We start from the raw sequence: 20,332 nt of genomic DNA on the forward strand, positions 1-20,332 counted from the left end.
CCTGTGCTCATGGGAAGCAAGATTTTGGTGAAATCAGCATACAGAGCAGGGAAAAAACCCAAACCAATCATCTATTCTGGCCAGGATAGGATCCCAAAGTCTCTTTTAAACAATCCACCCTGTCTAAAAATAGTGGGAGTTCCTGAACTGAAACAGAAACAAGGACAGGAACAGAAGAGACAGGATGCACGAATCCTGCTACCTGCCGTAGGGTCCGTCTTGAGCACGCAGCAGCCTCAGAGGGTGGACTGGGACACCCAATGCACCCACCTTCTACCAAGCCTGCCTGTGTTTGCTGCGCTGACATCAGCCACACCGTGTTAAGGGGCCCCGTTCCACTCTGATTTCACATCTCCCAAACAGGAATTAGTTACAGATGTCTTCTCCTTACCCTGTCACCTAACTCTCCACGAATTCCAGTCGGACCAGGAAGGCCAGGTTCACCACTGGCACCTTTGGGACCCTGTTAGGAGAACAAAAAAGAAAAAACAAGCTACAGCTTACAGTGCCAGGAAACCCTGCCTGTCCTGACACCCCCAAAGTTCACCAGACTCCATAACATGTTCAAAAAGGCCATTTGTCTTAGATCTCCTCTCTCCTTTTTCCCCCAGTACCATACAGGCTGAGGGTGTCCAGATCGAGGAGAAATTAAGGTGTCTTTACGTAGGTCGAACTCAAACCCTTCTTTTGCAAACAGATACTAAATATAAATTGTTTCAGCAGGCAGCTTATCTGGCCTTGTGCTCTTTCTACTGTACTGTGTTAATAAAGGTGTCAAACGGAAAGATGCTTCTTCCTATCACTTCTTGCCCTCATGCAATTGGCCTTGCCAGCGGTTTGCAGAAAGCAGTGGCCTGCCAAAACACGATGCACGTTAAATTACCCTGGTCGGCATACCAACCTGGAAACCTCTGACACCAGGGACTCCCATCGGGCCTTGAAGACCAAGCGGTCCCTGAAAAGAGAAAGATAAGCTTTGGTAAGGAGAAAATTCAGGGCCAGGTAAGTCGCTTGTGTGACTAAATTGGCTCACTTCTAACAGAGAGAGATCACGCAGTTCTGTACCGCAGCACACTTTGCCCGGTGGCATTGCTGATGAACCTGACGAGCCACTGTAAAGCGGTGCTCGGTGGTTACTGAGCTTTGTTAATATTATTAACAGAAATGCTTATTTCTGTATATTGATGCTTAAGAACATACCATACTCATGAGCAGTAAAGATCAATGACAGCAAAAAGTGGTAGCATGATAGCGCATAGACAACATACATTAAAGGGGATCTGCTTTCCCTATATTATGCTTTTAATTGATCCAATTCTGCAAGAAACTACTGTAAAACGTGCTGCACACACTTGAAAATGAGAAATGGCAATTGCATCCACTTGCTTGGACGTACGCGGTGCCAGCAATATAGAAAAAGGCAGTGTCTTACACTGTTAGTGCGGGTGCTTTTAAGAGTCTGGCTCACTAGACAGGACATGAACATTACCGTTAGGAGTCTCTATTGCTTTCTATTGAGAAAAATGCGATAAAGATCTCGGGTGAAAAAAACCCTACTAATTTAGGCATCTAAATCCCATTTTGTAAAGCGCTTTCTTGAAACAGATGCCTTAGGCAAACTTCTGTCACAAGGTGGGACTTCAGCTTTGTCTCCTTTCACAGCCGGCTCTGCTGGGTGTAGCGTTAAGGGACACAAATAAAGTTCAAACTGGCCGCCCCAGGCAGAGGATCAGTCAGCACAGACTGTCCAATGTACCAAGACACCAGCTGTCTACTGGATTGCAGTGCAGGTGTGCCCTGTGTTAAAATGGCACCTGTATTTTTTCCTGTAGTATTTTTTCCCTAATTGTTAGCCCTACAAATTCTCCCTCGTATCTGAACACCCACTGTCTCCTGTAATTTTTTCTGGTTGTTAGGGAGAGGAAATCCTCGTGTGACGTGTGACTCAATGTATGATCTAAACCAGTTGCCCTTATCCCTGCCTGGCTCTGAAGATCAGCACAGCCGTAACCTTGTGCAGAAGCCAGTGTCTGCCCAAAGAAAGGAGCCAATCTGCTGAAATAAAGCAGCATCACCTTCAAAAGGCTCAGGTATTTTTGTGGTTACTGTTTCCACTCCTGTTTTCTGCTTGGAATTCAGTAAGGAACTTTGAGAGTTATAAATACAGAGGTCTAGGAAAGTTAACATTAAATTGCATCAAAAATGACTCGGCTGTGCTGGTGCCTCTAGAAGTGCTGGGACCTGATAGAACCTGACAGCCTCTGAATGGGAAGAAATGCTTGATATGCTATGCTAAATAAAGTCAGATTGTTTTGAGCCAAACAGCCTTAACACTAGACAAATCCTCCAACTCTCTTAGAATAGCCCGGGCTTAACTATAATTCATATAAATTAGGACTCTAATAACACAAATCAGAAATTAGAAACCTAGGTTAGAAAAAAATATGGGTTCAGCTGCTATTGCACCCACGTCAGAAGTCAGCACCAATGCAATTAGCTCGACTGCATTTGATTTTTGGCTATAATAATATAACAACTTCTGTGGGGCCAGCTATTTTGATGAAAAATTGCAAACATAAAGCAAACATTATTCATTTAGTTTATTTCTAAGGGTGATTTCCCTCTCCTTGGAAGCTTAAAGAGCAGCTGCTCACAAACAATAAATCATCATACAGTTCAATTTTTTCCAAGTGGCACATACCAGAAATCACGTTAGACTTGCTGTAGGCTTCTAGATTTCAAAATGAGATTAAGAGGGGAAAAAAAGAAAAGGAAAAACACCCAACAAAACCACTGGAAGGTCAGGTCCAACCACAATGGCAGCACTAGTTGGGGAATGACAAAATAAAAGGCATCCTAGCATTTTTAGTAGTGTGAACAAAATCAGGTTTTTATCACCCTGATATCATTTATTATTATTTCGGCTATTCAGCAGGGACATAATAGGTCCATGCAGTTATTTCCAGGTTTGCATTGCAACTCCAATTTATTTCTCAGGCTCTGAGATGATGCAGGGAACGCAATGAAAGCAGGAACAAGATGCTCTACTGAGGACCTCAGTGGTTTCTAACCCAGAAGTTTCATAAAGTTGTCAGTTCACAGAGTAAAAGTGAGAACTGCTAGAGCTGTGTATGGGGTTTTGCTCCCTAGGGGCTCATACCTACAAGCTCCCAGCAGGATAATGCTGCTGCAGTACTGGTTGGGAGAAGGAATCTGTTTCAAGCAGTTGGGAAAAGCAGGCAACTATGTGTGAGAAAGGCAAGAGATTCCCAACAGGTCTACCAACATTTTAACGCTTTTCAAGCCCCTGTCATTCACCATGACAATGTGCAGGCTTTCCAGTTTTGTTGCTTGTACGGCTTCAGGTTTTGCAGTGAACCTCTACTGCTCCAGGGAGAGCGATACAGGAATGGGAAGGATTTCGTGTTTCATGTGCTGGTGGCAATGTACCTTCCAATGCCTTAACAGGAGGTTTGCTTCATTAATGTCTCACATGCAGCGCAAGCTGAACCTTATTATTACTGTGTAATGAGGGAATTGCTGACTGTCCAGTCTCTCCTGTCTGACTGTAGCAGCTCTACAAACCTCTTTGGCAAAGAAAGCTGCAGTTGTGCAACAAAATGGGAGGAATCACTTTGCATTTGCACGGAGCTGTCAGCGAGAGCGGGATCTGACCCACTTATGGGGGAGTAATTCCTCTGCTGCCAAAACTCCCCAGAGACAATATCAAGAGAGAATGAGGCCTTTTACTTTAGCCAGAGAGTAATCCCCATGTACTGAACTCCGGTTTGGTATCTATTTGCTTTACAAGCAGCGCTGTACTTACAGTTGCTCCTCTGGGTCCCGGCAGACCTCTCTCACCAGGAATACCAACTTCACCCTGGCAATAACACCAAAGTCAGCTGTGCCATTTAGGAGCCGCGAATCCACCCTTCCCAATCCACTGCAGAGCCAGAATGTATTCCCGAATCCCAGACTATTTCAATCCCAAACTCCCTGCCCTGTTGGTCCATCCACTAGGTCGCACCGTCTGCCTTGGTGGGCTTTGACCTGTGCTGCAGCATAATATCCGTGCACGGAGGTGCCCACCCGGCCGGCTGGCATCGCGCTTGCTCGGTAGTTCCACGCAAGCGTGGGGCTGCCTGGGAGCGCTCACCACTGCGGGCTTGCATGCCTTGCAGGCAGCACAGCACCTATCGCGTTACTGAAAGGTTTATTTCTGCAGGGAAGCAGCACGCGAGCTCCAGCTTCGCGGTTTGGTTTAAAACACACTCAGCAGAGCTCGTGGTAAGTGTAAATGATGGGGATACCTACAGGGATGCCTGGCTCTCCAGAGGGACCTGCCTCTCCCATCTCTCCAGGACTGCCCTGCGAAGGAGAAAGCAAACACTCAGTTAGGGCGTAACTTCAGAGAGTCACTTCTGTCCTACGTAGAGCAACGAACAGAGGAGGGAGTTAAAACCTGGATCAGGAAATAAAAACAGCTTTAAATTTTGACAGTTTTAAGACCAAGGCGACAAAACTCTCAACAACAGACATTTAAAGAACAGGTGAGGTGTACAGCCTGTCCTGGGAGCAGTGACTAGGGAGGACTGCCACCCCCAGGGCAGTGCCACCACATCCCATCTCGGACTGAAGTGGACCAGTGAGACCAGGATGCTCTTTTAGAGGCATGCTCAGGACACCCCATTTCATTCATTCCTGCATCACCTTTCTGCATGGAGAAATGCCTTCCTGCAGCGTGCTCTCACGCATGAGGATTAGCAAGAATAATGATGCAGGTGAAGAGGAGGAAATTCAGAAAGGAAGGGGAGGGACAGGAAAAAAAAAAGACACTTTCTGGAACAGCTATGTGCTGAACTGCTTTGGTCTGTCTGAGATTTTCTTTTATCTCACAGGTTGGTGCCAATCTAAAGCTCTGTGGAAGCTTTTCTCCTGAGGTAGAGGGAAAGTCTTCCAAAGGCAAGATGAGATAATCCTGCTCCTGCTTGCAGATGCTCAGCCTTTTGATTCCCAAAGATGAAGCCTGCCCTTGGGACTTTGACAAAAGGGTGACTGCTCCCTTCTGAGGTTTACTAAACAACTGACAGCTCTCCCGTGCATCTGCTGTGTCTTCACTGAACAAGGTGCAAGAGCTGTCTTAGCAAGAGCAGGGCCAGCTCAGTCATTCTACCTAATGCCTGCTCCTCACTGCCAGGGGAACCCGGCCCGGGCAGGAACGCTGACACCATCGCTTCGGGGTAAGTGTTCCCAGGGTCTGCTTGTGGGCACCAGTCCCCAAAAGCCGAAAAGCCTTGCCGTGACAAGTTTAGCAGCTTCTGCACCAGAACCCATCATAAGAGAGACTCACTTACTGGTTCACCCTTCGCGCCTTTAACACCTGCTCTTCCAGGCAGTCCCTGAAAAAAAATAAAATTAAAGCAATGTCAGAAGCAGAGTTATTAAATTTGTTATTCTGGTCTGACTGGATTTACAAGGAGCAACATTTGCTTGAAGAAATGGAGGATTTGCATTTCTGCAGCTTTCACCATGAAAATTATGGCTTCAGTTTCCCTCTTGTTCACTGCACTAGCAGCTCTATATACACTAATCCTTGACAATTAGAGCAAAGAGGAGGAACATACAAACAGAGCAGCAGCAGCAACATTTTGCACAGCAGAAACCTCTCTCTAGGGGTGTTCAAAATATTCTGTAAGACAGGAAGAAAGGAACACTTTACCTCTATTTAAACAGTTGGAAGACTGGAAAGATGAAACATTTTGCCAATGAACACCAGTAAGCAAGGGACAGAGCTCAGGCTACTGCTGAATTATCGCCATTTGTATCCCAGATCTTACCTCCCTGCATAAGGGATGCACGTCACTGGGATGTGAATGAGAAAATCCCTCTCACGTCTAAATTTTAAACAGAGCCAGACTGGCCAAAAGCCAGGGTATTACTGTATTAGTATTTGGTGCTACTCCAGATGCTTTCCGTTCCATCTTGTACACTGCTCCCCTGTTTGTATGGTGGGAAAAGTACATTTCCTCTTGGCTTAAAAGGGGCCCCTTGTGAGACAACGCACAAAATGAACCTCTCCTCTCCCCAGGAAGGATCTCTGTACGCAGGCCAAGCTGCTGTAGCACCCCGAAGGTGACGGGTCCTGCTGCCATACTCACAGGCAGTCCGTTTGGTCCCTTCTCTCCAGGAGCACCCATGCGAGCTGCATCACCCTGTGGATATCGAGAGGTTAGGAGGGACCCTCTGCTACTGGAAAATGGTCTGACACAGGTAGGGGACCCACTCCCAAACAGGCATTTGTAATCTTCTCCCTCCCCATAAGTGCAGGACCAAGAACCTGTTGTGTCTACAGGGGATGGGTACCCACTGGACACTGGGTGCCCAGAGCTCCCAGGTGATTCCCTACTCCCCTTGCAGCTCCCGGCCTTCCCTGGCAGCACACGGTCCCTGTTCCTGTGGGATCACCGTTCAAAAACCAGGCAACTAGTTCCTGACAGCACTTTGTCTACAGGCAATTAAAATAAACAGATGTCTCTGTCAACAGCTCTGAAAAGGCATCTCTGAGGGCCTAGAGTCAGCCAATAGGAACCACTAAGTATAAGGACACAGTTGAGTTTAGATCCTATGTGCATGGCCCGTATGTGCATCTTCTTTCTTTAGAGAATTTCCTTGGGATTAATTAATAGAAGCAGCTTCACCCTTCCTCACTTGTTACACTGTTGGAAAACTTTTTAGAAGCAAAAGCTTTCCAGCCATGCTCTTGACAAGCATCAGTAGCTTTACAAAACTCAAGGGACAGTAACAGAAATCTTTCCTGCAGTGTTTAAGTAGGACTTTACAAACCTTCTCACCATCGAGTCCAGGAGCTCCATCCCGTCCATCCTTGCCAGGCATGCCCTGCAACCACGCACAATGCAGGTTAAGGTTATGAGGCAGATACTGGAGTTTGCAAAATACATTCACATCAAAGAACTTTTTGGCAATGGGTCCAACTCCAGTTGTACTGGGAGACGGGGAGATTTTTCATCAACAGCAGTACAACTGGGTTTGGTCCAACCAGGATTACACCAAAGGTTACACAGACCCACAGAGCAGAAGTTTGATGGCAAAGACTGTAAGGTGCAAGTTTTCTCCTATCGTGTTTTATCTCATCATCCGCAAGCAAGAGAACAGCGAGACACGCATCCTACTTAATTGACTTACAGGTTCTCCTATGAGTCCACGAGCCCCTGGGTTTCCTTTTGGTCCAGGTCTACCCTAGAAATGAACAATAAATCCTGTGTTATCCAGGACACAACCCTTAATAACAATCAGTCAGCAGAAAGAATACTCAAACTCTGTAGGGACATTTCATTCAGTTTGTGCTGGCTCCTACCCTGTTCATGTAGGTATAGCGGTTCTCTTCGGACACACCAGAAAACCGGCCCAATGCTGGCAGCAGCATCTGGGAAAATTCTTGATTGTTTCAAGGGATGGAGATGTAACATCTGATCCCTGTGCTCTGGACTGTAAGCAGCACTTAGGCACCTTATTACTCAGGCATCTTTAATAAGACTCAAACATCTCATTTTTGAGAGGAATACTTTCATCCCTTTCACCTCCCTTTCAAATAAACCAAAGGGGGACAAGCCATAATAAACCTGTGAAACAGACTCCTCTGAATGTCACATCCAAAATTTGAGCAGACGGGTGTTTTACTGCACTTACAGTATCACCTTTGGGCCCCCTGAATCCTTGAGGTCCTTTGTTTCCTTGGTCGCCCTATGACAGAGGAAGAAAAACCCATTAAGCATCTTCATCACACAATGACAAAGACTAATGGTTCAAGGGTGCAAATGATGAAGGGTTTTTTTGTGCTGTTTTCTGGCGTTAGCAGAGGTGTGAACGTACACATTCCCCTAGGAACCTGGCTGTACTTTCTCAGTTACGCTCTGTAATTCCTGACACACAGATGAATTGCAGCAGGGATTTTGCCAACAATCTCTCGGGGCAGAGACCACCCTCCCCTTCATTTAATGAAGCATTTTCTTTAACCAGAAATAGAGTGGGAGAAAAACTTTAATATTTACTGTCTAGATCCTGCTTGGGGTAATTAAATGTTTGGTGGACAATAAGCACCTCATTTTATTTTAGTTCAGATGAATTTCTTCTATAATTGCAAAGACTAGGGAGGGGTCCCCAGAGGGGGGTACTGCATCGGGGTCAATGCAGACTGTGGTGTGTTGGCTGGTGCAGGCAGGTGCCTGCTATAAAGTAGATGTCATATTATCCACCCTAAGAAAAGACTAGGTGGAAAATGCTCTTATAGAGAGGCCATAATGCTGCAGATGCAGCTCAGGTCTCCCATTTGGGCACAGTAAGGAGGGTACGGGAGTCTGTCCACAGGTAAGCGTGCAGGTTCCGTGTTCTACATTCCACCCCAGAGCTCTGCAAAAGGATGAGGACTGCATCTTTAATACACAACCATTTCTGCTTGTAGCTAAAGTTCTTGCGAGCTGTGGGCACTTGGGAATAGACCAGGTTCAAAGGATGAAAGCTCAGGATAGCGCTTGCTGATTCCTCCTCAAAACTCTCCTTCCCAAGAACACCACAGATGCCCCTCTCGAGTGCTTGCCCACAGCCGCTGATGCTCAGGAAGAGCAGCGAAGAACAGAGAGCAATGGAAATGTAGTGAACTTATTCTGGCATGGGGCACGACTGAGGGAAAGACATCATGAGGTCTGGGTCAGGTGAAAGAACGTTGCTCTAACTGGAGCGAAAAAGGCAAAGGGAATAATCCGATGGAGGTGGTCAGCACACCCCTCCTGTTTACTGGCAGTAAAGAGTTTAGCGCAGGAGGAATAAACTTTAGGCTTTGGTTGTGGAAGTCAGGGCCATAGAGATGCTGAGAAGTAGATACATACAGCTTTCCCTGGAGGTCCTGGGATTCCAGGTGGCCCTCTGAAACCAATGTCACCCTGCAAAGAATAACACATCATTGTAGTGCTGTGGTTGGCAGAGCCTGAAGTAACAGTATCCCTACCTTATATCACAATCTAAGAAAACACAAAGGCCCTGGAAGGACACCCCAGATTTCTTGCTAGTTTGCAACAGAGTCTTGCAAAAGATCCCCCTCTGAACAAGCAGGTTTTTACTCTGAATCTCCTCATCATTATCTCTGTGATACACTGATATCATTCGTGGCCTTGCTATCTTGGTAACGTACTTGTTCCTAAATAAATGCATGACTTTATCAAATTCAAAACCATTCAGCCTCTAGGCTGATGGTCAAGGGACCTTGGCAAAAGTCCAAAGCCACGATGAGCTAAAGATTGACCCTGTTCTCACTGAGGAGACTTTTCACGTCCTGAAAATCTTTGTCCACCAGTAATTCTTTGGCTTTTTCTTGCAAAGAGACAGAACAGAAGGTGGAATGTTCATGAAACGTTTCCCAGTTTTTTGCAAGATTCTTTAGCATTGTCGGTCCTGCAGGGACAGCACTTTGCTTAGAACAGGGTGGGCCTGATCCTGTCAATCCCTCAGGTATGCAGGCTCCTCCTTGCCTTTGGAAGATTGTTCTGCTGGGGGCATGCAGGAAAGAGCCTGCACTTTATATCTTTACAAGTTCTCCAGTCGTCAGTAAGGACAAGTGCCACCTGGACCTCGCTTGAGACAAACTGGGGGGGCTGGGGGAAAAAAAATTAGAAGAAGGTGATTCTTACTCTGTCACCAGCCGGACCCATTGGACCAGGGAGGCCTCTTAGTCCTCTTGGGCCCTAATTAAGAAAAAAAATCAGTTAAAACCCAATCACTGTTAAACATAAAATGGCAGAACAGCATGACGTAGCAACTCAACACAGACAACATTAAGAAACCGTGAAAAGCGGCAAAAAGCTCAGCCTCCTGATGCACAAACGAGACATTTTCCCCTTCGGTGACGACCTCTGAGCAAGTGACACTGTGAAGACACCCCACGCAGACATGCGTTCAGAGTGCCTGCCCTCTCCAGCCCGCCTGCCCGCCTGTCAAGCCAGCCCAAAAAGGTGTCCAGGGCTCTACTATTGCTTGGATGTCTCATCCAAGGTGAGGTGCCAAAAGCAGGACCTGAATTAAAGCTCAGCGAAACCAGCACGATTTGGGTTTTTTTCCACCAGCACCAGCTTTCACATTTATTATTCTGCAGAGGAGAGAGCTGTTTGTGTGATGCAAGATGACTGATGGCACCACTGAGCTGCACAGTAAAAGGGTCAAGGGAACCGCTCCGAAGAGTAGGTGTTACCTGCAGGCCAACACTGCCGGGAATTCCTGGAGGACCTGGAGGGCCAGGGTTACCCTGAGAGAGAAAAAATAATTAGACGAGAGGTGAGACAGCATAAGCCTGCCAACACAAAGCCAGGGACCTTCCCATCTTATTTCTCCACGAGCTCCCTTCCACCCGCTTCCCTCCCTCCCAACCGCTTCGGAATTTGCTTCTACATTACAGGCAATTTTTTCTATGTGCAAGAACACTTGATCAGTCAGGAATTTACCCGAGTGATTAATGCAGGGCTTTTTCCTGAGCTGACATCCCTGCACGTGAGACAACAGGCGTTAACTTATCAAACTGATCTTAACATTGCGATCATTGGGAAGATGAATTTTCTTGAAGTATTAGCACACGGTCATACATGCAGAGCAATGGAAGCCAATGCACTTCAGTCATAGTAACTTCTCCTTGTTGTTCAGCCAATTCCCTCATTTCTCCCTGTCTTCTTGAAGAAATCATTTGTTATGGTGCTTTTAAAGAGAAAAATCCTCCCCCACCCCCTTTACATTGAAGTTTACCTTCTCTCCTTCTTTTCCTATTTCGCCAGGTTCTCCTTTGTGACCAGTGTGTCCCTAGAAATAAGAGCTCCAATTATTCACATTCCAGTACAGTCTTGTTTCAAAATTTAGATTTTGTGAGATAGCTGCAAGACCTAAACCCACACAACACAAACAACTTACTGGGAAAATAACGTACGCATGTGCTGTAACCGTGTGAATGGAGGTCACTTCTGGGGTTAATTAGCCATGCACCGTTCCTGTGTTCAGTATCACTGTGTCAGAATTGATCTAGTTTCAGGAAATGCCCAGATTTGGTTTTCAAGAGTGATTTGTGGTGAGACTAGGCTACAGGTCTCTGGACGCAATTCTCAATTACAGGTCAGGGACCAGAACTCAGTTCCCATCACTTTTGAAAATGGGGCCGAGACGCTCCTGAAAACCCCATTCTGCATCTTTAACCTCCCCTTTTGTTTAAGTCACCTTTAATGTCCGCATCATCAAGCTTGCAAAGAGATCCATGTCCCACTGAAATCTTTTCTATAAACTCAGATTCAGTTTGCTTCTTGGCTCCCTTCCTATTACTGTGGGAGAGACCCAGACTAATTTCAGCCATGGCAGATGTTATTCCTCACCATGCAAAAGGTCCTGTGCATCATTTGCATCCTAATTGGAGACCTTCATAGGTTTTTCCATTTCATAAGCTATGAATTTTGAATAGTTATATCCCAAATATTGTGTATTTCTAATGATATTTATGACTCAGCTCAGACACCAAACAGACCTGCAAAAGGTCAGTTCATGAGGAATTGAGAGCATTTCTCAGGAGATGTTCCACCTATTGCCAACTTCTGCTAAATCCTGCTAAAAAAAACTCGAGTCACTTATTACTTCAGCTTACTGCTGGAGTGTAACCTACTGCACACAATTTGTGTGAATCATAGAGGGGACAGAGAAGATGTTTAACTGCTGAGGAAGGTTTCCTGAGTGTTGCAACCTAGAATTTATGTACCAGAATCAAACAACATCAACAGAAAGCTGCTTGGTGCTACATTGGGTATAAAATGACAATTAAATTGTATTTAATCACGTAAGTTATGTCTTGCTACAGTAAAATGTGTACCTCTGTGTTTACAGGGTCTGTGAGCACAATTTAAGAACTGGTGAGATTTTTACAGCCCTCTGAAGTCTGAAAAGGCAGCACACCATTCTTGAGGCAGCCCTGAACCACTGCTCTCTGCTTGCTCCTGTTCATCAGTTGTGTCCTACAAGGCTTGCATGACGTTTTAATCTTTGTGTTCGCCCTATGAAAAGGGTTCAATTTCATTTGTAAGAATAAACGGCTGGAGTTAAATCTTCCATCTAACAAAGGTTGCAATCCTGCAAAGGATGGAGCCACAAAGCTATGTGCCCGCAAGCGCAGGCAGGTACTTGCAGGATGGATGCAGAGCCTCTGGCTGAAGGTGAAGGGAGAGTGCTCACACTTTGCAGGATTGAGTTCAGTGGCAGAGCAGCTATTGCAACAGCCTGCAAAGAGGGCAGGATCAGGTCCTTCATCCTCCTCTTGTCTCATAATTTGGCTGCTTTAGGGGTTTTCTGTGTCAACAGCATAAACCCAGGCAAATGCATGGCTGGTTTGGAGAGCTGTGGAGCCTACAGGAGATGTGTACTGTATACAAAACAGTTTAATCCCAGGGGTTCATAGTGGTATTTATTTTGGGAGACAGACCCTTCTACCTGCAGGTTGTATTTTTCTTACCTTGAACCCTGGCATTCCTGGGGGACCTGGAGGACCCGGTGGGCACAGAGCTGGGCACTGCAAGGAACAGAAACACTCTTTGGTTTATCAAGCACGCACAGCGCATCCAGGGAAGCTGGGTTCATCACTAGGGAGAGGCAAAAAGGTCATGTGGGGTTTGGCTCTAATTCCACTAAATCTAATCCATTCATAGCACCATGTGCTCACTGGCATTTCCCTATGTCAGAGGGTCCTAAACAGGTCCTCAGGCCCCCAGTAACCCACAAAAGAATGATTTATGAATGGTTTGCTTCACTTTGAACACGGGCTGTGAGAAATTCTGAAGGCTGACAGTGGTCCACGGTCCAAAATGCTGGAAAACCACAGCTCCGCAGTGAAGCTGGATGGGTATCTCGTAAATCATTAGGAACATATTTAAATCTATGCATTCGTTGACCCTACTGATTTCCATTAGGCGACTCACCTAACTGAAGTGAGGACAAACGTTAGAGTTTATCAGAAGGGGACCTATAAAAAACTCAACCAAATACCAATAAGCTGGTATCTGCAGACGTCTAGGGGTGGGTGAGTTTGGGAACAAATCAGAACATGCATGGATATTTAATGGGGACTTAAAAGGCCATACTCTAAAAACTATAAATAGGGAACAAGATTTTCTTCTGCAGCTTCTCTTTCATTTGTTTGTTTTTTCTCTCAATAAAACCTCAGGCAACACCTCTGTAGCAGAAATTTAATTTTCTAGTATATTCCACGGGGTAACTTAAATTAAACTTGCAGAAATAGTACCATTTTCTATTAACTTCCACATGACTTGCCATAAGGCAATCTAAACTGACTCTGAGCTTTTTTTGGGGCACGCCAATTAGAAAACCAAAGATGCTGTCACAACAACAGCTGTGAAATCTGGAAATGTCACTTCCATCGTTCATGGACTTAACACTCCTTTCATTCCCTTGAAAGAAAGGAGTCAAGACTTTCTCATAAAGAAGGAAGTCTAAACAAAGCATATGCCCATAGGAACCCAGTGCCACCATCCATGGAAATAAACAGTGCAACACACATGACCTTTTCTCTTGCAAAGCAGGACTGGAAACAGATGCATGAAAAGCTGTTGTCATTTACCAAATGCTAAAGTTGTTTTGTAAATGAAGAATGTATGCAAAACCTGCATTTTGGAAAGCAAACTGGAAAGCAAAGATCAAGGAAAAAATTAGCACAAGCACATCTACCTCCTTGAAAGAACATTTCAGTCTTGTAAATACACACAACACTTACGCATTCAGTGATAAGGCAGTTTAGACCCACGTCTGCAAATCTGAACAGTGCATGTTAAATGGTCTGACAGACACCCAAGTATGCCAATGAAAAGCCATATCAGGGATTACACCAAAAAATATTTTCATGCTACATGAAGAAAAACCTACCTGAAGGTCCCCACCGCCATCAGGAAAGGAGCCCGGAAGACCCTGCAATTCACGACACGTGGTCTTTTTAAATATATCAAGACAAACACTGGGAGAAAATACGATTTCTGGAAAACGCACTTTACAGACCCAGCTCAGTTGGATCAGCCTGAGGCAGATACCCAGCCCCACAGCGTAAAATGCAGCTCCTGAGCCCAGAGCATTACGAGCAGCACCAGTCCTCAAAACAGACATGTCAGGGGTGTAATTAGCTTCTGGAGATGCACAGCTGAACTTGGGGAAGAGCCTTGAGCCTTAGGTGATGAAGGCAGCAATTTGAGAAGAGCAGCTGTGCCTGGCTCCCCTTTGGGCCAGGGAATTTCCTTGGGAAAGACATCCCTACCCTTCCAACCCTTCAGAGATACCGCAGCAAACCCAAAACAGAGACTTGCTGGTTTCAAGCCCCCTTTGCTGGCCCCTACAAGGACACATCGTGATCCAAGCAATCACACGAACCTTGAGAGAACAGAAAGCCCATCCTGCGATCTGCCTGTGCCATAAAGCCTGGATGTCATCGGGTTCCTCCACCCCCACAGCACAGACGATAAACAGGAGATAATCAACACACCAAAGTGCAGCCAGTGAAAAGTCACTGCTCTCCTTGGGGCACGGTGTTTACGGCCTGCTGAAACCTAGCCCAGAAAGGGAGCGCTCAAAGCAATGGCAGCAAATAAAACGTGTACGTTCTGGCAGCAAGAAGAAAATTCTGGACTCCCCATGGGAATTTTTCTCACATTTATTTGCAAGTCTCAACTTACAGGAGGTCCGGGTGGTCCAGGAGGCCCTGGGAATCCTGGCAGACCAAAGGGACCCTAAAAAGAGTGAAAAATAATAAAAATTCCCCTTCTTAACCATTTAAATGAAAATGCAAAAGGAGAGGAAGGGTGGCTACCAAATACCATTGCATATTTGTGAATGTGGGGCAAGATATCTAATGGGACTAAACTGCACCTTTCCTTCTGCAGAGGCTTCTGTGACTGCAAAGAGAAGAGCAGATGCATATGCAAGCATAGGGATTAGGACAGAAGAACATATCCCTGCACCTGCATCCCTGCTTCCACTGGCTCTGTACCTCTCCGGTGGAGCTGTGGGCACCCAAAAATGATGGTATGCTTCTGCAGAATGGGCTTGCTCAGATCAGACCCATCCTATTCAGTAGCTTCTTTTGAGGATGCTGAAAGTACACGTCAGCTGGTAACTGACCCCTGTTCTTGTGATATCGGCTGCTCTTTTCTCCTTACCCATAGTTGGTAAAGGAAGATATGGCTGCAAGCAGTTGCACACCTTTGGCATTGCACTGGTTGACTGGGGTGATCCTACACAAGCTGATACAAGGAATAGCATTGCCCACAGGCGTTTGTAGAGCTTGCAGTGTCTTACGCATCACGCTTCCAGAATGGGCTAAGAGACCAGAAATGAACCTCATTCTTCTGTGGTTGTGGCACAATCAGTAAATGAGGATCAAATGGTAGGAGAAACTCACAGGAGGACCCCGAAATCCATTTCCACCTGGGAGCCCACTGGGTCCTGGAGGCCCCTGTTGAACAGAGAGAAGATCCTTACACCCGTGGCGACCTCCCATAGCTGCCAAAGCCCAGGGGCAAACAAACAGTCTGGCTGTCTTCAGTTGTCGAACCCCCCCGAGGAGCTCAATCCTCCACCCAGACAATCACTTTACCAACGCACATCTTTCTTTTCGCTCCACCTTCCCACAGAGCACGCTCTTGTCAATGTTTTGTGTTGCCAAAATCTGTCCCATCTGACACAGGGCAGCTCTGAGGTACCCCAGGAACCCACCAAACAAAAGCTGCCCCAGAACTGGTGGTTTCCAGCAATTACAAGGCTGCTGTGCCTTGAATTTACACCAGCGCCAGCTTCCCTGGGGTCACGGTAAGCATAAAAACGCACAAGGCTGCCGACGCAGGAGAGGGACCCAAGGCCTGGGGTGGGTTTGTAACACTCGGAGTATCCAATAAAGCTAGTATACTAATTTAAACCTCTTTTTCAAAAAAGAGCCTCATTACTTACTGGAGGTCCTGGTAGTCCTTTGCCCTGGAAACAACATTTGAAACAGTAAAAGATCACTTTGAAACTGAACATACAGGAAGAAAGCAAACCTCAGAAACTGCTGCTTAATTTTTTTTAAGTTTCCTTAGCACTCCCCTGTCCCCAATTATTGTAATTTGCAATCAGAGCAGTGCTGGAGTCTTAATGAATCCTTTTGTTGCCTCTAATAATTTGTATTCCCTTTACATAGCTGTTACCTATGAGACATCTCTAAGTAAAGCCACATACGGTGATGTGACAGTGGGGCATAGACATTTATGAAGACAACATTCTAATTTATCTACTTTTCCTTTTTTTTTTTCCTTTTATTAGACATTATCTAACGTCTAATAAACTTGATAGCATTTGATATATGCTAGTCTTTATCCCAACTGGCTTGCTTTTAACAACTCAGAGACTAAGAACAGGCCCTGTGTTACCAGAACAGGTCATACATACATATTTAAACACTTCAAACAATATTTTCACTCATTCAGGCTTTGATCCCTTTGTTTGGGATACAAGGCTTCCCGTCTTCTCTTGGTGATTGTTTTAGCATAATATTACAAAGCATCTTTACATATGCCCTTCTAGGGGTTACTTACAGCTGGTCCAGGTGGCCCGGCAGGTCCTAATGCACCCTGCAGGAAAAAAACAGAGTGCAGATTAGCAGGGATAAACCAGAAACTCCCACATGGGTAGACACCAGCGCTTGCTCTTCTTGACACCAGTCTTTGTTGGAAAACTCCAGCAGTGTCTTACAGTAACAGCACACAGCTGGAGATGCTCAGCTGAACTCACAAATATAAGGACATAAGCTTATCGATAATGACTCTGTCATTCCTGATTAATTACTTGGTTAAAGAACATTTTAAGATAGTAGGGATGGATGTTCAGAACTGGCCCCACTAACTTTCTTTGCCATTTTCTGGTCAAGAGAGGAGAGACTAAAACATGAGCTGTCCTAAAAGACAAACAGATACTTCTGCAAGTCACAGCTGGCCTCAGATTAGTCTCCATGAATATCTAAAGGTTCATAAATTGAATTTCATCCATTTGAAATATTCTCATTCATAATACATTCATATTGTAGATCCAGTGACTAAATTATCTGAAACTATTTACAAGATTTGGACTCATTCTAGTGAATTTTATTAATTCATACATTTTCCCTTCAAGCAAAGACAAAGATTTGGCAGCTTCTGCCTCTTCACTAGCTTCCTTGGCAAATACCCAATCTCCTTTTCCCAGTTTGCATTCCTACTCTTAAGCTTAACTAGAGTTTGGTGAAATCTTATGTCTTAGAATAGAATTAAGTTATTCTTGAAGTTGTTACATTCCCGCTTAACTGAAGATAGTAAGACAGACAGACCTTCTTAATCCCTTTGTTGCATTGCAAAGATGCCACCATTGGCTGGTAGACTGTAAAATTAATTATAGGTAGTAATTCTGAAACAGAAAGTAAATGCAAATATAAAAATGAACAAAAAAACCAGTGTGGTGGGTTGACCTTGGCCAGCAGCTGTTAAGATATCTGCAAGAGATACCGGGCGTGCATTGCTGCCTGATGCTCTCGGGTCTGAGAGGCTCCTCAGAAAACAGCTGTTGCTGCGACAGGGAAAGGAAAAGCAGAGGCAGGCAGCTGATTAGAGTAGACCGATTTTGTCACTCCTTTAAGAAGCAAAAAAAAAAAAAAAAAAAGAAAAGGAAAAAAAAGTGCAGAATTGCCAGTGTAATTTGCGATGGATGATAAATAAAATAATAGTTTGCTCAACAGCACTGATGCAGCTGTCACAGTGAGTTTCTCTAAGCTGTGCTGACACTCAGGAGCTGCAGAAGAGCCGTGTTGTTCTCCAGGCCCTGCCGCAGACAGCTCTCTGCTTGCATTTGGGTTGTTTTCAGCTGATGTTGCTCTCTGATAAAGGCAGAACTTAAAATAGTAAGAAGGTGACAGATTTAAACACAGAACAAACCATGTTGTTATTTATGGACTGTGTTAAACTAGTGCCAGCAAAATCCTCATCTCTTTGTGCAGGGGACAAAGAGCAATTACAGCATGAGGCTTTCCCAGCCTCTCACCCGCCAGATTGCCCAAACCTTTTTTCCAAACGTTCTCAAAACACTGCACAGAAACATCTCGAGAATGATGCCTGGAGCTGGAATTAAATGGTATCTACCCCTAGGACCAGAAGAACAAGGCAGATGGATAGACCTAGGAAACATCCCAACACACTGCTGTTTAACGTGACCCCAGGGATGACGCCAGCCCTTTCCTAATGTTCTGCGTACCAAACGAGATTAGAAATATTTTCACTTGTTAAGCTTAAGGAGAAACATACAGTGGACCCAAGGCCTCACTAAGAGCAGCCTTGTGAGGAGAGGACTATAATCCAATAAAAATCAACTCTGCGGCAAATGTCAGCTCATTCATTTCTCTTGCTGCAGGTTACTCTGCTTTTCTGATGCCAAACTACTGACGGTTGTAAGGGACAAGCTGGGATCTCCTCCTGCAAAGAAAACATTGAATTCCTGGCACCTGCTGACTTATACCCTAATCCTGCCCCCACCGAAACCAGCCGCATAGCCCCTTTCTGCCTTCGCCAGCATGCCAAAAGGTTAGCAGAGTACCCAAAGCGTCAAGCATTGGCACTTTAGTCTCTTTAATTTTGGTATCTTTGAGGGTGTAAGGTGCAGCATGCAGCAGTGAACATTCCTGGTATGGTAAAAGATCACTGAGTCCCTGAGCAAGCTGACGTGACTCCATTAAGTTCAAAGGAGAGACTCTAATTTACACCTCGATTTTAATAACATTGTCTGACTCAACTCATTCTCCTGGTAACAATGTTCTTTCTCTTTTGATTAGAAAAGAATCTCACCATAATTTTTCACTTTAAAGTAATATACTTTATGAATGTACAACTATGGAGCAAATACTTGATTAATATGACATTCATAAATAAATATGAATAATTATGTTTTCCTCATTGCTTATTGAGTAAAGCACCAAACTTCAAAATGGCCTTTGAAAACTTTCCAGTGAAGGGCACCAGTATCTAGCATGTAGTTCAGAACCCAGCTCATTCCTGGCTAAAAATAAAGGATTTTTTTTTTTTAATTGGAAAAACAAGTAGGCTTGATCTAATCAGTTTGTAAGCAGGACCATGAGAAGAGCTAATGGATGCTGATAGTAACAGGAGATATTTAAGATAAAAACCTTGTTGGTATGCTGCCTTCACAGTACTCTGTCCCTGGTCAGACATGAATCACTGTTGGACTGATGAAGCATGGCATATAGAGGAAAAGAAATGTTTAGCAATAATGTATTACTAAAAACTGTCTTCCATGAGCCCACTTCCATATGCTAAACACCTTCGCTTTCAGACACTCCAGTTCAGAAAAATATGCTTATTTAGAAGAAGTCATAGTGTTAAGCATGAATTCAATCCCACAACAGTAAGTAGACACCTGTATTTCAGTGATTCCTGGGAGACTGAAATATGTTCTAAGAGTTGGGGAAAAGAAAGAAAGCTGGGATAACAATGCTGTCCTTTTAGAGTGCTAAAGCTTTTAGAGGTTTTCCTTTTCCAGGGTTTTATTAGACCAATTAAAATAATTATCCAGATGGACCACTGACCTTGAAAAGCTCCCATAAATGACAACAGGTCCCAAGTTTGCCCCATGCTGACAGATTGAGTTACAAGACATGGGAAAGCACATCAAATCAGAGCATGTAGTTACAGTAACTGTGCTTGTGTGCTTCTACTAAACAGCTGAAGAGGAAGCTCTTGTGCCCAGAAATTATCTGCTCAATTACCCTGCAAACTAGGAGCTTGTGTGCTAAAGTGGGCATGGGCAAATACTACCACTGAACATAAAAAAGGGGCACAAAACTGCTCAGTCTTCTGCGTGTGGTCCTGAACTTTTCTATTTTAAAAACCAGGGCTCAGTTCCCAGAAGGTGCTGGACTCTTGCCACAGACTGTCTGAGAGTGGTCAGGATTTTACAGCCCTGGATCTCTGGGGAGAAAGATGGGCACGAGGAAAAGCAAAGGAGATGGGTTTTAGTGCAGTGCCGATGGACGGAGGCTTGGAGCTGTGAACAAGACGCTTGGGTCCTGCCACTCAAATTCCCCAGTGGCCAAGCGAACTTTGCCTTGCACATGGGAAAGGAAGAAGAGCGTATCAAAGATACATGGCTCTATCACTCATCCCTTTAACTAAATGAGACCACTCACAGAGTTTTGAGCTCTGGGTAACTCCTTGGGGCAACAAATGGATTACTG

At 44.9% G+C, this 20,332-nt stretch overlaps 1 protein-coding gene across 1 annotated transcript in view; it reads right to left on the bottom strand.

The window, feature by feature from the left end:
- Positions 1–20,332, bottom strand: part of COL9A3 (collagen type IX alpha 3 chain) — a 39,668-nt gene that overhangs the window by 10,575 nt on the left and 8,761 nt on the right. The window contains exons 6-24 of the mRNA XM_069803627.1: positions 16,656–16,691; positions 16,033–16,056; positions 15,488–15,541; positions 14,763–14,816; positions 13,966–14,007; positions 12,542–12,598; positions 10,804–10,857; positions 10,259–10,312; positions 9,702–9,755; positions 8,904–8,957; positions 7,708–7,761; positions 7,204–7,257; positions 6,844–6,897; positions 6,159–6,212; positions 5,355–5,399; positions 4,315–4,368; positions 3,827–3,880; positions 902–955; positions 392–463 (exon numbers count right to left, since the gene is read on the bottom strand). Of these exons, the coding sequence (XP_069659728.1) occupies positions 392–463; positions 902–955; positions 3,827–3,880; positions 4,315–4,368; positions 5,355–5,399; positions 6,159–6,212; positions 6,844–6,897; positions 7,204–7,257; positions 7,708–7,761; positions 8,904–8,957; positions 9,702–9,755; positions 10,259–10,312; positions 10,804–10,857; positions 12,542–12,598; positions 13,966–14,007; positions 14,763–14,816; positions 15,488–15,541; positions 16,033–16,056; positions 16,656–16,691 (978 nt within the window). The remainder of the gene's footprint in view (positions 1–391; positions 464–901; positions 956–3,826; positions 3,881–4,314; positions 4,369–5,354; positions 5,400–6,158; positions 6,213–6,843; positions 6,898–7,203; positions 7,258–7,707; positions 7,762–8,903; positions 8,958–9,701; positions 9,756–10,258; positions 10,313–10,803; positions 10,858–12,541; positions 12,599–13,965; positions 14,008–14,762; positions 14,817–15,487; positions 15,542–16,032; positions 16,057–16,655; positions 16,692–20,332) is intronic.

The sequence above is a fragment of the Haliaeetus albicilla genome, chromosome 2, assembly GCF_947461875.1.
Source record: "Haliaeetus albicilla chromosome 2, bHalAlb1.1, whole genome shotgun sequence".
NCBI classification, from domain to species: Eukaryota; Metazoa; Chordata; class Aves; order Accipitriformes; family Accipitridae; genus Haliaeetus; species Haliaeetus albicilla.